Source organism: Vanessa cardui, chromosome 15 (genome assembly GCF_905220365.1).
Source record: "Vanessa cardui chromosome 15, ilVanCard2.1, whole genome shotgun sequence".
In the NCBI taxonomy this organism is placed as follows: Eukaryota; Metazoa; Arthropoda; class Insecta; order Lepidoptera; family Nymphalidae; genus Vanessa; species Vanessa cardui.
Genome location: NC_061137.1, coordinates 11,611,919 through 11,628,153, shown reverse-complemented (window position 1 = coordinate 11,628,153; position 16,235 = coordinate 11,611,919). Strand labels below are relative to the sequence as shown.

The following is a 16,235-nucleotide window of genomic DNA, read 5'->3' as shown; positions in this document are numbered from 1 at the left end:
ATGATAGTCTATGTTGTTGTAGAGCAATGGATGTTAAAATGATATTAACGAATGTTTAATTCCTATCAATGGCAATTCAAAAGATTAAATTACAACATCTGGTTTACTGATCGTTTGTTTATTTTATTCATATAGTCTTGGTAATTTGTTTAGTTAATTAACAGTATGACAAAGTATAGTATATTAATATGACTTAGAATTTTTTATTGTTTCTGTTTTTTTGTCTTATTTTTTTTCTTGTATTGTTTCTTTATTGTCTTTTTTTTCATATTTTTATGAGTACGTTTGAAACAACAAATCCCCACAATCACAACTTTTAATCAAATCACAAAATTTTATTGGATTTTTGCACCAGTCGCCTAACTACATATGTAGTTAGGCGACTGGTGCAACTGATGGCATGTGGTCACCACCACCACCACTAACCTTGGGGATAACATTTTATATTCCGCGTGCTTATACTACTACTATCACTCACGCTTCAAAAAGAATACGACGATAGCTAGTATTGATATTTGGTAGAAGCATACTTGTTGAGCGGTTGGTACTTCTTTTATTATTCGGATATAATTTTCGACCCTACCTGAGATAGCTCACTGGTTACAAGGTATCTTAACCGATGATTGCGTCTTCAAATCCAGGCAAGTATCACTGAATTTTCATGTGTTCTTGATCATTAACGTTAATCGTCTTAAAGCGAAATTCTGTCAATATGTAAATCCACCGGCCGAATATACTCCAAACTTTCACCTCAAAGGGAGAGGAGACTGTACATGTTGTTTAGACCTTCACTGAAGTTAATTGGAGCTATGTCCCTTGTTATTACCAGAATCCTCCGCGATTTTGGTCAACAGTAGAATAATACCGAGCTGTTACAACGAATTAGATTAATAGTGGTTATGGCAACTATACGAACGGCAAATTAATATCTATTATAAGGTACGAAGATAAATTTCCATTAGGAAATATTTATTGAAGGCAACTTTTTAATTTTCTAGATATTGGTATGACCGCATTTCGAAGTGAATAAAGATTAATTTATCCAGACAAACCTTGGCGTCATGAAGTCGCGTCACTGGCGCCATAAGGGAAACCATAGCAACCTCATTCTTTTATATTCGAACTGTTTCATGTTCTAAAACTTCCATAACGACCTATATATCGAATTATAATAAAACAGCTGGTATATATTACACACTGCCTTGTCAATATAATATGTTTCGTTACGACAAAAGCATTGTATATATATTTGGTATTAATTACATACTTAATAAAAATACACTTTATTTGGCGAGACAATTGCAAGTAATTTTGAATTATTCTACAAGATTACAATTAATGTAAAAACATCAGTTTGGAATATTAATTCTATAGAGAGGAATCGACAAAATATTCATTATTAGTTGGTCAGATTTGCAGCTATTCTTGGGTTAAATAGATAGCCCAGTGAACTTGAATGAAAATTTTAAGCATAACTAAATTTTATGTGCTTATATTTTGTTTATAGTGCATCTTAAGATATTAAGGAAAACATCATTAATAAACCTAGAGCTGAGAAAATTGGAGCAACGTGAAGGAATATGATCCAAGCCTTCTCCTTAAAAAGAGAGAAGCATGAAGATGGGCAGTGGAATCTGTCCGGGCTGTTTCATACTTTACGTTACTGGAGAATCATTACTACCATTATTTATTGTTACAGGCAAAACGGACAACATTATAAACCAAGGCTGATGATACATTGACGGTGTACAGAGTGATCGGCACATACCAATTACCATCTGGTGAACGTAATGATAAACTATATTTATTTTAAATTAAACTATGGTTATTCCTTTAAATATTGTTTGTAATTCGTCATTTTTGAATCATTAAAATTATTAAGGAACAAAAAATATTGGACATGTTGCATTCCTCATTAAACTAGACGGCTTGTATTTTCTCGTTCTAGCTAACGTATAACAAATATGTAAGAAAGAGATGACTATATATCGTTAAATCAAAAATGCAAGTTATTAGCTCTTTTACATATATAATTAAAATTTAGCGACCCATGTCTGTACACGGTTATACATTTTTTTTTAATGTTATTCCCTTAATGTTATTGTATATGTTGTGAAGTTATTAAGCATATGAGTTCAAAGTGTCATCCATACATTTTGACGACCTCCATGGTCGAGTGGTGTGTACACCGGTTTTCATGGGTACGCCACTCCGAGGTCCCGGGTTCGATTCCTGGCCGAGTCGATGTAGATTACCATTAGTTTTCTATGTTGTCTTGGGTCTGGGTGTTTGTGGTACTGTCGTTACTTCTGATTTCCATAACACAAGTGCTTCAGCTACTTACATTGGGATCAGAGTAATGTATGTGATGTTGTCTCATATTTATTTATTTATTTATTTATACCATCGGGTCATCGATCTCATTGGTGGACTCCCACTGTCATCCGGTGTGGAATGGCGCGTGGCGGAAAAGTCGTGGAGAGTCGTTGTTCCCTTCCGTGAGACCATCATGGTCCATAAGAAGACAATGGAATAAGAACGGGAAAGGACCGATTCTACTCAGCAGATCCGACTCTCCTATGTGGCTGAGTTCAGCGTACCAGATCACCATTGTTCCCTGAAGAGAGACACGAGCGAATCGCTGCACGGGCCTTGGAAGGCCATCGTTTTGGTTTTAGTGGGTATGGACCTCACTGCTCACATAACCCGAAGATTACGCTACGAATAAAAAGTGCTCACTACTTCACCGATGAGGTAGTATGAATCACCATTAATCTCCTATTCGATGATAAATGTAAAATACCACCAAGGTTCGGATGAAACTATGACATACATATTCTAGATCATAATCTCAACATCTCACTTCTTAGTACCAGAAAAATTATTAGGTACATACCCCATATTTCCTAATAGTGGGAAACAATTATTTATTTACTTTATTAAAAGTAAAAATAGAGTCGCGGATACTTATATGTATAAATAAATTAGTGGTAATGAATCTTAATCATTAAATGTTATTTGTAGTCTCATATGAAAGGTAGCGATTTTATTGTCAGTGCTGAAGATTTGACAGGCGGTCTTCTGTTGGGTTACTTTAGGTAGGTGATTAGAATTTAATTTCTTATAGGATTTTAAATTAACATGGTTATTTTTTATTATTAAAGAGAGTCTTGTCTCGTGAACAAGACATTCGTAGACAATGTCGAAATATCGAGCTCCACCGAACAAAAATAAAAAACATGGTAAATATCCCGAAATTAATAACTTTAATTAATTTCTTATGTTTATTTGCTTTAATATATATTATAATTATCTTTTTAGTTTTCATCGTCTTTATAGCACAAATATTTTTACATTTTATAGAAATATAATATTATTATTATCTGGTTTTGTTTTAACTATTTATTTTCACTTTATTTATTTATTTTTTTCAAAATTACGATAGCAGTTTCGTCGATATTAAAAAGGCCATTTGATGTAAATTCACATTGACTGTTCTCCACTTATGGTTGGAATAGAATATACAATATGTCTGTGTAACAACGTATTATTGATATACTTTTTTATCAAATTAGTACCTTATTATGTACACTATGCTATACATTCAAAATCAAAATATACTTTATTCAAGTGGGCTTTTTCAAGCACTTTTGAATCGTCATATAACAATTAAGTGAAGCTACCACCGGTTCGGAAAGTAGATTCTACCGAGAAGAACCGGCAAGAAACTCAGTAGTTACTCTTTTTCAACATTAAAAAAGAAATACAGTCATGTTAGTTAATACAATTATTTAAATTGATATATCCTGCATGGAAGTCAACTGTTAGTCTATATACACAACATTATTTTTAATTCTTACTTTTACTTAAATTATAGGATGAGATATCGTCTCAACAAATTATATGATCGTACTAAATTATAACTACTACTGAACCTGCAGGAGAGCTTTAGGGAGAAGTTTATGGTATTTTTATCACTTTATCTTAATAAAGATAGTTTGTATATTGTGTTTTTCTAGGTTGAACCTGCAATTCATACCTATATATTAATCTAAATAAATAAATATGAGACAGCTTCCCATACATTACTATGATCCCAATGTAAGTAGCTAAAGCACTTGTGTTATGAAAAATCAGACGTAACGATGGTATATGCCATAAACACCCAGACCCAAGACAACATAGAATACTAATAATAATCTACATCGACTCGGCCGGGAATCGAACCCGCGACCTCAGAGTGGCGTACCCATGAAAAGCGGTGTACACACCACTCGACCATGGAGGTCGTCAAAATTTATATCTTTGTATTTTTTGATGATGCAGAATCAGCTTCGTACGTAATACTCGTCTTTTAAACGATTATATAATTTTGTCATTTTCTACTGGTATTAGATATTGCAGTTTAATGAGATTTTAATGACATCCATCGTTAAATCCATAATGTTATATCATGATACAATTACGTAATTCGGTAATGTGTTGGTTCTAAAATAATAATACTAATAAAATATATACTTTTCTTTACACAAGAATTATTATTATTGCGAAATTAAACTGGTTAAAAGAGCTAGATTAAAAAAGGTGTTAAAATCTCTTCACAAAAATCATCAAACACTTACTGTTGAATTATATTTCTGGTTATAGAACCAGGGGGCCCATAGGGGCGAAAAAATAACTACCATATCTTGTCACCAGAAGATGAGTTTAATGTTTCACAACAACAACAACAACAGCCTGTAAATTCCCACTGCTGGGCTAAAGGAATCCTCTCCCTTTGAGGAGAAGGTTTGGAACATATTCCACCACGCTGTTCCAATGCGGGTTGGTGGAATACACATGTGGCAGAATTTCGATGAAATTTGTCACATGCAGGCTTCCTCACGATCACCGCCGAGCTCGAGATGAATTACAATCACAAATTAAGCAAATACGTATATATCTAGCTTGCCTGGATTTGAACCCGCAATCATCGGTCAAGATACACGGGTCCTAATCACTGGGCCATCTCAAGTTGGCAAGTGTAAGAATAATAAAAAAAAATATAGTTACAAGAGTAGAAGTATTCCCTCTGAGTTGGTCTGACACCCAATAGCGGATGCTTTCAAGGAGAGGGTCCTTAATGGAAGAGGAGTCCTTATCCCAGCAATGGGAAGTTTACAGGCTGTTACTTTACACTTGCCAAAACTGTTTGTACTTAATTTATAATTGACTACTAGTCGCCCACGGCTTCGTTTGCGTTTTATGGTGTTGGTTGTCACGTGTTAAGCAAAAAAATTAGCCTGTCATGTCCATGTCCTTTCTTGAATTTCAAGTTTGCTTCATACTTATTCGGTTTGGTCTTGAAAGAGCTACAGACTGACAGACAGAGTTCCTTTCACATTGTTTTTTTATTTATTTATTTATTAAAGAACCACCAACAAAATTACATGTGGATATTTAACATAAAAATTATCTATCCTTAGGTTGCAATTATACATATAATTTCACTTAAAGGTAGTTACAGCTTGCGTAAAAAGTAAAACTATACGAAAACATATAAGGCTAAAATTAAGACTCAAACTAGGAATGTAAAGTCATATTTAAGTAGATATGAATTTACAGGATATAAGGTAATTGAAAAAATAGGCTAACTTAAAAAAGAACAACCAACATTATTTATAATATAAATATAGAAAACCACCACGTATTATATTGTAAGACTAAAATTAGGTAGATTTACCTGAAAGGTCATTGAGTTGGGTACACTGGTAGGCAGATGTTACTAATGTACCTACCTACTATTTATGGATCTATTTTCTTTTCAGTTCCCTAAAGATGATTGTATTTGAAAACTGCTGCTTTTGCTTTCCGTTGAAAACTGGATCCCTTATCATCGGATATTTGAATTTGGTAATTAATTAACTTCTACTGTCACTTGTTGGTAGGACTTTACAAACCCCTCTGGGTAGGTACTCATCGCTCACCATATAATCTATCATCAAGCAGCATTACTATGGATTGTGTACCAGTTTGAATTATTACTATTACTATTCGTTAATTAGATTTCTGTACTATGACGTCAAAAACCGCCATTTTGACGCTTAAAAAAATTCCGTGTTATTTTTGAAAAATTCAATGATTTTAATATCTAATTTTACTCCTCAATTTTTAGGTTAGTGCCATCGGACTTGCGATACAATGTTTTTATACATTAATCGTCGGAAACTATCTAAGCGACTATGGATTTCTCGCCCAGAGGCCAGGCACCGTATACATAGGAGTCACTATACTGATACTAATTTTGAGTTTGATCTTCGTAGTCTTCACCGCTTTTTTTCTTGTCGGGGTGCATAAGGTAAGTGATTACATTTTTATTTATAGTAAGAGTCGAGATGGCTCAGTGGTTAGAACGCATACATCTTAACCGACGATTGCGGGTTCAAACCCAAACAAGCGCCATTGAATATTCATGTGATTAATTTGTATTTATAATTCATCTCGAGTTCGGTAAAGGAAAACATCGTGAGTAAACCTGCATGTGTCTAATTTCATTGAAATTCTGCCACATGTGTATTCCACCAACTCGCATTGGAAAAGCGTTGTGTAATATGTTCCTAACCTTCTCCTCAGAGGGAGAGGAGGCCAGCACTGGAAAATTTACAGGCTGTTTTTGTTGTTTTTTGTTGTTGTTTGTTGTGGTTATAGTAAGATGGCATACTTGCATATGATATAGAAAATCAGCTCTGATCAGAGTCAGCACAGTAAGGGGTGTAATAATATAAGCTTACTTACACAATGAGTTAACCTAGATTCAATATCTAAGATACGTGTTATATGTTACATTTTAAGTCGGCAATTTACACTGGCTCACTTCCAAATAAGCTGAACTCAGCAATGGGTTCAGTTGACAAGTAGGGGATCAATTCCAGGTCAGGCAACATAAATAAGAATAGTTTAAACCATAACTTTTGGGTAGAGAGATGGATCGGTGGTAAGTTAATTTTGATGGTAACATGTATCAGGCTCATGCAAATACCACTGAATTTGAAGTGCCTAATTTGGCTCTATAAATTGCTTCGTTTTGCACAGCTATGAAAGAAAACATCATGGGGAAACCAGCATGTTACTATTATTTTTAAAACGGCACTATACATAGACATTTTTTTTGGGGACGATAGTTACAATACGTAAATACGTTACGAAGTCGTAATGTCATATTTTATAACGTGTAACGTTGATTTACGCAACACAATATCGAAATATTACACAGAAAGCAATCACATCGTAACGTATTTGTGTATGGTAGCTCGCTTGGGATATCCTCCTTTTAATTAAATACTGAGTGGTCTCCTTTTGGTTGAATTGCACTGCTGCGCACTTCTGCATACCTACTACCATTTCATTTCTAAGTTATGTTTTTTTCTCTTTTGTTTTTCATTTTTTGTTTTGTGTATAATTTTTGTATTACATAGAATGTCGTTTTGTTCTGTTATAATTACTATACATTTTGTGTCTGGAGTAGTGTAATTTATTCAGCCAATAATGGTTATTATTATTATTGTTATTAATCATACCTGTGCAAAAAATTCTGATGTTCCGCTAAAACATATTAATATTTTTTTTTTATTTCAGGACAAACCTGGATATGTGAAATCGTTTATAATATTCGCATCAGGAGTTCTTGCTGTCAGCGTCGTCCTCTTTTTCTTTGACGTCTCAATGAAATCAAAAGAGCCCTTGGTACTCATAGTATTTTTTGTGAGTGTAGGTATGTATAAAAATGAGTCAATCATTAGAGTATTCCAAAATCCTTCTTTTAAGGAAAACAATGTTTTTGATAACATCATCCTCCTGCCCTTATCCCAATATTATTTGGGGTCGGCGCAGCATGTCTTCTCCTTCCATACTTCTCTGTCAGACGTCATCTCACAAGTAAGATTCTTTCTTACCATATCGTCTTTCACACAATCCATCCATCGTTTCCTTGGTCGTCCTCTCCCTCTATAGCCGTCCACATACATGCTCAAGGCTTTTCTCACAATATGTTCCTCCGTTTTTTATAACATTATTATTAAAATAGGTTAATATTCGGTGTGGTCGTAAATCTCCACAAGATTATATGACATCAACTTTGTCGTTCCACTGGTCGAAAATTGAACATGTTAATTTTGAATATTTAACGTCTGCTACAGCAGCTACAGCTTATTTTAAGACCCTCCCTTTGACGGTGTCGATTACGCGACCAATGGGGACAAATTATTCTGTCAATTTTGTTGGTAATAATTAACTTTAAAAAATAAATAAAACCGACTTCAAATGCGTGAACACAAAAAACAATTGTTCAAATTGGTTTATAATCGGCGGAGATATTGAAATCGGTTCATAATTGGCAGAGTTATCGCGTAACAAACATAGAAAAAAAACATACGGGTCGAATTTAAAACCTCCTCCTTTTTTAGAAGTCGGTTGAAAAGTAGAAAACTTAATTAAACCCTAGTATCTCTGATAAGATACGTCAGGGGATTTAGGTAGAGTAGGGTCAATGATAATATATAAAAAGTCTATAATGGAGATGGCACAGTGGTAGCACTATGGTTGCAAGCTCGAGTCCAGGCAAGCACTAATGGATTTTGATGTGCTTAACTTGTGTTTATAACGCATATAGTTCTCGGTGGTGAAAGAAAACATCGTGAGGAAACCTGCATGTGTCTAATTACTATGAAATTCTGCCACATGTACCAATGCGCAAAGCAGCGTAGTGAAATATGCTTTAAACATTCACATCCAATAGAGAGTAGGCATTATCCCAGCAGTAGGAAACTTACAGTCTGTTGATGTTATATTATGGTATAAAAAGTGATAATGTGATAAAGCCAGATCAAAATCTTATCAGTGATCATTATGCAATAATGTATAGAATTGATGCATACATATATGATGTATGCTTATATGTTAAGCTTAAAATATATCATGTACATTTATTTGTTTCAGTTCTCAATACCTACTACCTTTTCGTAATCAGGAGTTATTACGTGAAAATGAAAGACCAGGACTCAAATCAAATTTAAATATTTGTCCAAGACTAGCGACCTGACCCGGCTTTGGACGTGTACAATGCTGATACTAAATATACTACAGATTATTTCTTGTCTCTTCACTATATTTTTCATATATTATATAGAAAACCTTTCTCTCTAATCACATCTATTAAAAAAAACCGCATTAAAATCCTTTGCTTATATCTACGGTACATATACCAAAATAACATTTTTTATATTTTTTGTCTGTCTGTCTGTCTGTTTGTTCCGGCTATTCTCCGGAACGGCTTGACCGATTTTGACGGGACTTTCACTGGAAGATAACTGATATAATAAGGAAATATTTTTTTTGTTAAATTCAAACGCGTACAAGGTCGCAGGCACAGCTAGTTAGATAATACTAATAGCTGTAAAGGGCTATATTAATCTATATTAAATCCGAACTCCATTTTGTAATTTTAAAGATCTAAGCATACATAGGGACAGACCCGCTGTCTGTCCCTATGTATGCTTAGATGAGCGACTTTGTTTTATACTGTGTAATAATGATAACCAATGTTATGTCTAAGACACTTGGTTCTAGTATTGAGGCTCGCTGGCGCGTTGAGTTGGTATGTTGTTGGAATATTGGATCAATTGTTGGCTGCATGTTACAATATAAGTTTTATTAAGTTTATATATTGTATAATTACATAGACTATTCACTATCACAAAATATTCTGATTGTAAACGAGTGAATGTTTAAAAAAATATAAATAACTTTAATGATATCAAAATAAATAAATATATTGATTCATATCATTATAACAAATATTCAAAGATATATCAGTGCCCATTTTTTTAATTTTTCTTATAAACGTATATTAAAATTAGCAACACTTGACTTAAGTACTTTATATATGTTGATTTTGTAATAACATAAAATACTTACACAAATGATAAATAACGATATCAATCACCATTCTATATCTAAGGAATTAAAGAAAACAAAATGTAATTTATGTGATATTTTAAGTAACATTGACTTTTGAATCGAATAAAATAGTACCACTGTAAAAATTACAATGAAATTAAAGATTATTTGGTTAACATTACGTGTACACATTATTTATTACTACTTTCTGTGTAACTATTGGTATTTCAAAAACATCTTACTGGTTTACCTATATGTGACACTTTCCTACTCATTGATTAAAATTCCAGACTCTCTGTCGCCGGAGAGTATCAAAGCATATTTCTAAAACAGATGTGTCGACGTTCCACAATATAGTTGTTGCCATTATTAAAGCCAGAATTATTCTTCAATATAAAATAATACCACTGCACAATATATTAACACAAAAATTAATGACTATAAATGCAAATATATACAAATATAGATTAAAAATAGTAGTACATATTGTATAAATCTTGACCGCGTGTGATGTTGACAAGAATGCGAGCAGCAAGAATGCATTTCTCAGAATCGTTACTGAGATCATCTGGGCTAAAATCGAACCAGCCCGCCTGTCACCAGTGGAGGCAATAAGGCGAGCTTTTTTAATGTTTTTTTTAATGAAACTTTTTGGAAAAGTACTTATACCACTTATTAATTTAACGTCGAAAATCAATGAATGTTTCGGATAAGTAACTGCTTTAATATTTTCCAATTTTTGTTCACATTTTATTATTTTTAAAAAACAATCTGATAATGTTACGTGACCTTTAAATTTGCTCAATTAAAGTATACGCTTTGCAAGGTATAAAATATCAAACACGTGTCACATCTACATATGTATATCAATAATCTTTGCCAAAACTTGGTCGCGCGCTGCCTCCTCTAGTCATCTTTGGTTATTGTATCTTCAACCTCGGTGCTCAGTGCTTAGTTAGGGCTCTCTTCAAATGTGAGTACAAAAATTAAAGTTTACACTCATTATGTTATTCAACATTATACAACATTTTATATTCCTTACAGCTTGATTACGTCATTATTATATAATTTTGAAATTCTGTTATTTAAAATAATATACTAAATCCTTATAGAATAGTAAAGTTCATGGCAGACTCGGTAGCTTGAACCCACCCACCAAATTATAGTATAGAATGTTTATATTTTTATATTTCTTTGTTTTGAAAGGAGAAAATATGTGTGTCTTAAAAAAGTGACTTAATTCAGAATAATGAAGATATATATTACATATACAGGACTACATTAGTATTTAAAATCTTATTTAGGTACTCTGAGAACGGCTAAATATTTTCATATAGGCGGTAAGGTTTTATGAAAGTGGGTGGATCTATCCCATTATTCTGTTGTCAAAAAGCTTATTCAACTTGTCTTGACGTGAGTGTTTATGAGCCAATGTAATCACAGGCACAAGACATGCCATTAAATATCATATGGGGTGGATATGTTACTGTCAGTGTGAAGGGTGCTTTGTAAGTCTCACAGTGCAAGTGTCTTTGGGCAGAGACTACTTACCTAGGATCATTTGACTCGATAAAAAAATAAAATTCTGGTTTTTCAGACAAACATGGGACTGCCACAGTTAGAGAATTGTTGCTTCGTTTTGGATCTGAAGACTGGTAACATTGTTATGGGCAGCTTAAATGCGGTACGTGTTACAACTCTGCATTAACCCTGGTAATGATGTCAATTGTTTAGTAAACATAATCAAATGAACATGAGGCCTAAACGTCAAAGCTTAAACATTTCACACAACTATTGGTATTTGAAAATTTGGACAATTTATTGAACTGTAGCGGAAACCGTTTTCTTTATTATAAAATGCTACTCTAACACATTTATGTTCGTAATTCGTATTTTTGATTCCTCACTCGTTCCGTGGTAAAAGAACACCGCAACTGGATCCATTACGAGCTGAAAATGCTCGTAATGGAATAAGTTCGAATGTAAAATGTACTTCTAGGAAAATTCCTAGAAGTGAAACATTTGCGGGTAGTTTATTACTGAGTTAGAATCTTACAAACGGTAGAATAGTTTTATTATAATTATTCCAATCGGTAGCTAGGCCTCTTGCTTGTAAGGAGGATTTATATGAATTACACCTTAATGATTATTTTCAGCTGTTATCATTCACAATGTTCGTTATCATGATCGTGGTAGCCAGCACATTAGAACCCATCAAGTACGCTGCTGAAGAGGAAAGGGACCTGAACGCAGAAGCCGCGGCTACGGGGTTATATGTGATGTCAATCATATTAGTTCTGATGTTTTTTGCCAAATTCTGCTTCGACATTTTCTTCGTTTATGGAGTTGTTATGGTGAGTTCTAATATTTACTAACGGCTGCCTTTTTTTTCCACGTATTAGACGGTTAAAATGGTTTTTAAACGAGACAGTTAGATTACAAGATTGGTACTTACAGGTTAGGCCAATAAAAAAATCTTAACACACTAGTTAAGATTTTATAAGAAGCTGAAATTTGGGATAACACCAAGAATCCTCTTCTTTGGCAAACACGCAGTCATTGGTCCAACGCCTGAACTCTTTGTAGTCGAAACAGATTATTATCAGATCAATCAATCATCAGAGAATCAATATTTGAAGCAAATATTTTCTAATAACGAGGACATATTTTAAATTTGCATGAATTTATAAGAATTATAATATTTTATTACGTTTAAGAGTAATTTTTATTTAAAGAATATATAGTATACCTATATAAATACATTCGAGATAATTGAACCATGCTTTAAGATACCCTGCTAATATTACAGGAGCGTGCCAACATCATCAGAGCGTACTTCATCATGTGGGTGGTGTTCTTGCTTCTCTCGATTTTCACGTTCTTCCTGAATGCCTCGGGTTACGGTGCTGGAACAATCTGCATGGAGGTATTCTACATAGGTATGCCTTGTTCTTTATCATAATGAAAAAGAAAAGCTAATAAATATCTTACGTGACATCGTTAACAATTATAGGTTATTGTAAGAACATTTTCGCTTCACTCAATTTAAAAAAGGAAATATGTTATAAAAAAACTGTACATATTTCCAAGGTTTTGTGTGCAACCTCTTAAGATGACATTTTTATTTATTATCAAATCCTAAAAATAAAGAAAAAAGAGTATTATAGCATTGATAAAAAAAATATCGAATTAATTAATGACAATCAATCTTAGGATGGGTGATTTGGATGAAAGCGAAGAAATAATTCCCCACTCAAAATACTGTCTATTTAAGACACTTTTACTAAATAAATTTCATTAAAAATAATAAGGCAACTTATTAAAGAGATATAGGTGTCAAATATGTATTATATGTTTCTATTTAAATTTGAAAATTTAATTCTACTCTTAATAGAATTTTTACGTGAATGCTATTAAACTAAAATGCGTCGTGCTATTCAAAAAACCAATGGTGGATTTACCAATAGCTTAAGTAGGCTTGAGCCTAGGGCGGCAGATTTAGAAGGGTCGGTAAATTTAGCCCAAATTTGTTATTATCTTACAGAAATAAAAAAAGACTTATAACTATATGTATACACATTACGTCCGTAATCCTTATACTCGTCACTACATAGCGGGTTGGAAAAATAATATAGTAACTGACAGAAATATCACCTAGTTTATAATCATACTAATAACGGAAAAAACCGATGTACTGAGGACGATAGAACACAAATAATAAATGTTGCAGAAAAAAGTAGGGGTGGCAAAAATTGAATAGCCTACTAGCCTATTAGCGGCAGATCTGTAAATCCGCCAGTGCTAAAAACCCTTTGTACGATGTATTAAATAGAAAACCATCTAATGTGTATCTACGTTACTTGCAGGTTTGAATATCTACGCCATCTTGCTTAGCCATAGTTTTTACAAGTTACTCAATACAAGAGAAGAAGTATAAAAATAATGAAAAGTGACGTCATAAGTAGATGTTGACAGCAAGATATTATGTTCTGAAACGGCAGAGAATATGAGAACAAAACACAATACACTTAAAATATATTTAAACAAATTATAATGTAAATAGTTGAAAATATGCCTTAATACATTTAGTAGTTCTTAATTTTAGACTGCTCTTTATTTTGACACCATTATATTTTAATTTGATTTATTTCTTAGACTTTCTAGCATTAGTATGAATGGGAGTATACAGGAGCACGTTGGAATACGTTGTGATATTATTGTATAAATTCACATATTATGTACATATTTGTAATTTTGAAGATGTACTCCGAAATACAAGTGTTTATAGTCTTGTTTCTTAAGTTTTTCTTTTTAAAACGTGTATTTGAGAATACATCATCAGAAATATAAATATTTTGATACGAATTCATGATAACATTTTTTATCGATATAATATTGGTGCCTATTAATTAGTTAAATACTTTAATAAAGTTTGAATTACCGTTTTATTTAATGTAAAAAGAAATACTTATATTAAAGCTGCATGTTACTTTTCTGTTTTTATTTAAAATGTGTGTGTGAGCAAGTATTATTGTTACTAATCTAGTAGTAATTTTGTTGTTCCTTATTTTTGTTAAGCTATAAAATTATACCTGTGCCATATAATTAATTTAACATCTTGGTTTTGCAACGTGCAAAGACTAAGCTCGTAAGACAGATTAAATAAATTTAAATAATATATAATAATGTTTTATAAAAACTTTATGTATTTGAATTAGTATAATAGTATGTTTCGTGATAATAGCAAAATGTTATAAAAACTATTTAAATTATATATTTAAAATTGTTCGTAAATAATTATAAGTACATATTATTCATATAACTGAATGTAAATTATAGATATATTATATTCAATACTGTTGTAAATTACTAACATACAGATTCTAAAAAATGGTTAAATGTTTTATATTTAAAGATCTTTTATTTGATGTTACTTAAACTTATTAAAGTCATGAAGCTAGATTGAATTTTACATCAATTGCTAGGATATGGTTTAAAATTAATTAACAAAAATGCATCCTTAATAAATAAATTATGTTATAAAAAGCAAAGATTTATATATAATAAGACACTTTTATTTAATTCAATAAATATAATTTGTTTTATTTAATAATAATTCCTTTAGTTAGTGATACCTGCAAAACAAAAATCTCGTAGAAATTTTGTAAATTTTATAAAATCATGTCTTATCAATTTACACTTTTCTGGATCGAATTAAAAAATATTGTAGTACACAGTAATAAACGTAGGTACTTAAATATCCGTGGGTCGGCTATCACCCATTCATCTGATTTTCTACCGCCAAATACTAATATTTCATATTGTTGTTTTTCGGCATCGGTTGAGTTGAGTCATTGTGAATTCTATAGACACACCGCACAAGGGGCATAACATCATTGATGATATGACAAATGTGAATGGGTACTAATAGTATGTTGAATAGATTTTTATTAAGTTTTTTTTTTAAATATATTTGTAGCATTGGTAGATGGGCAATTGAGTCACCTAATGGGCTATAAAAAAAACTTAAGCAACTTGTTAATTTAATAAATCTGTGAAATCTGTGTTTATTTCTTATAAAACTATACAAGCCGAAAAACGATGCAGAAATTGTGAAATAAATATTATCACTTCATATATTGCTTTACCTAAAAAAATAATCTTTGTATAAAAAGACTCTAGTACGATATTATGATGGTATTATTTCTATTTTTGTAATCGGAATTCGAAGAAATCGTTAAGGAGCGAATGTACCGGAATTACGTCGCCGAATGACGACCAAGTACGTTCGCGATCCTGTAAGTGAAACCGGAAATAGATAATAATGATGATTATGATTTATTTATTTTTTGTAATGTTGCCAGCAGCCGTCTAACCTATATCATTCTTAACTAATTCAGTTTTATTATGAATATGTCACATCATTAAACTTCTCTAAAAATGTCTATGGTGGTATGGTCCTCCTCGTGCCGAATAACTCTGAGAGAATAATCTAATATAATAAATCAGAGAGGAATTCTGCCTGCCCGTCTATTGCTCTTTTACGGTCAAACCACTGGAGCGAATTAAATTAAATTTGGTATGGATCAAGCTTGTACCACCAGAAATAATGGACTTACTTTGATGCCACACGTATCAATCAACTCCTAAAAAGCGAACGAAACCTTGAAAAAAACTAATAATTAATATATACAATTGATATCATACAAGAAGCATAATATTCACGCTTGCTATGTCAATAGTCTAAATCTTATAGCCTCTAAAACTGCAAATATATCTATGTAATAAAACTACATACTAAA

General features: G+C 32.2%; 1 protein-coding gene across 1 annotated transcript; it reads left to right on the top strand.

The window, feature by feature from the left end:
• Positions 1-11,536: 11,536 nt before the first annotated feature.
• LOC124535951 lies at positions 11,537-14,070 on the top strand. Its single transcript, XM_047112368.1, has 4 exons — positions 11,537-11,617; positions 12,090-12,287; positions 12,743-12,872; positions 13,800-14,070. The coding sequence occupies exons 1-4, from the start codon at positions 11,537-11,539 to the stop codon at positions 13,868-13,870; spliced, it is 480 nt and encodes a 159-aa protein (XP_046968324.1). The 3' UTR covers positions 13,871-14,070.
• Positions 14,071-16,235: the final 2,165 nt, after the last annotated feature.

Coding starts and splice junctions, on each gene's coding strand:
- LOC124535951 (XM_047112368.1), top strand. CDS start 11,537: ATGGGACTGCCACAGTTAGAGAATTGTTGCTTCGTTTTGGATCTGAAG. Junction 12,288..12,742: donor TCGTTTATGGAGTTGTTATG/GTGAGTTCTAAT, acceptor CTAATATTACAG/GAGCGTGCCAACATCATCAG. Junction 12,873..13,799: donor CATGGAGGTATTCTACATAG/GTATGCCTTGTT, acceptor CGTTACTTGCAG/GTTTGAATATCTACGCCATC.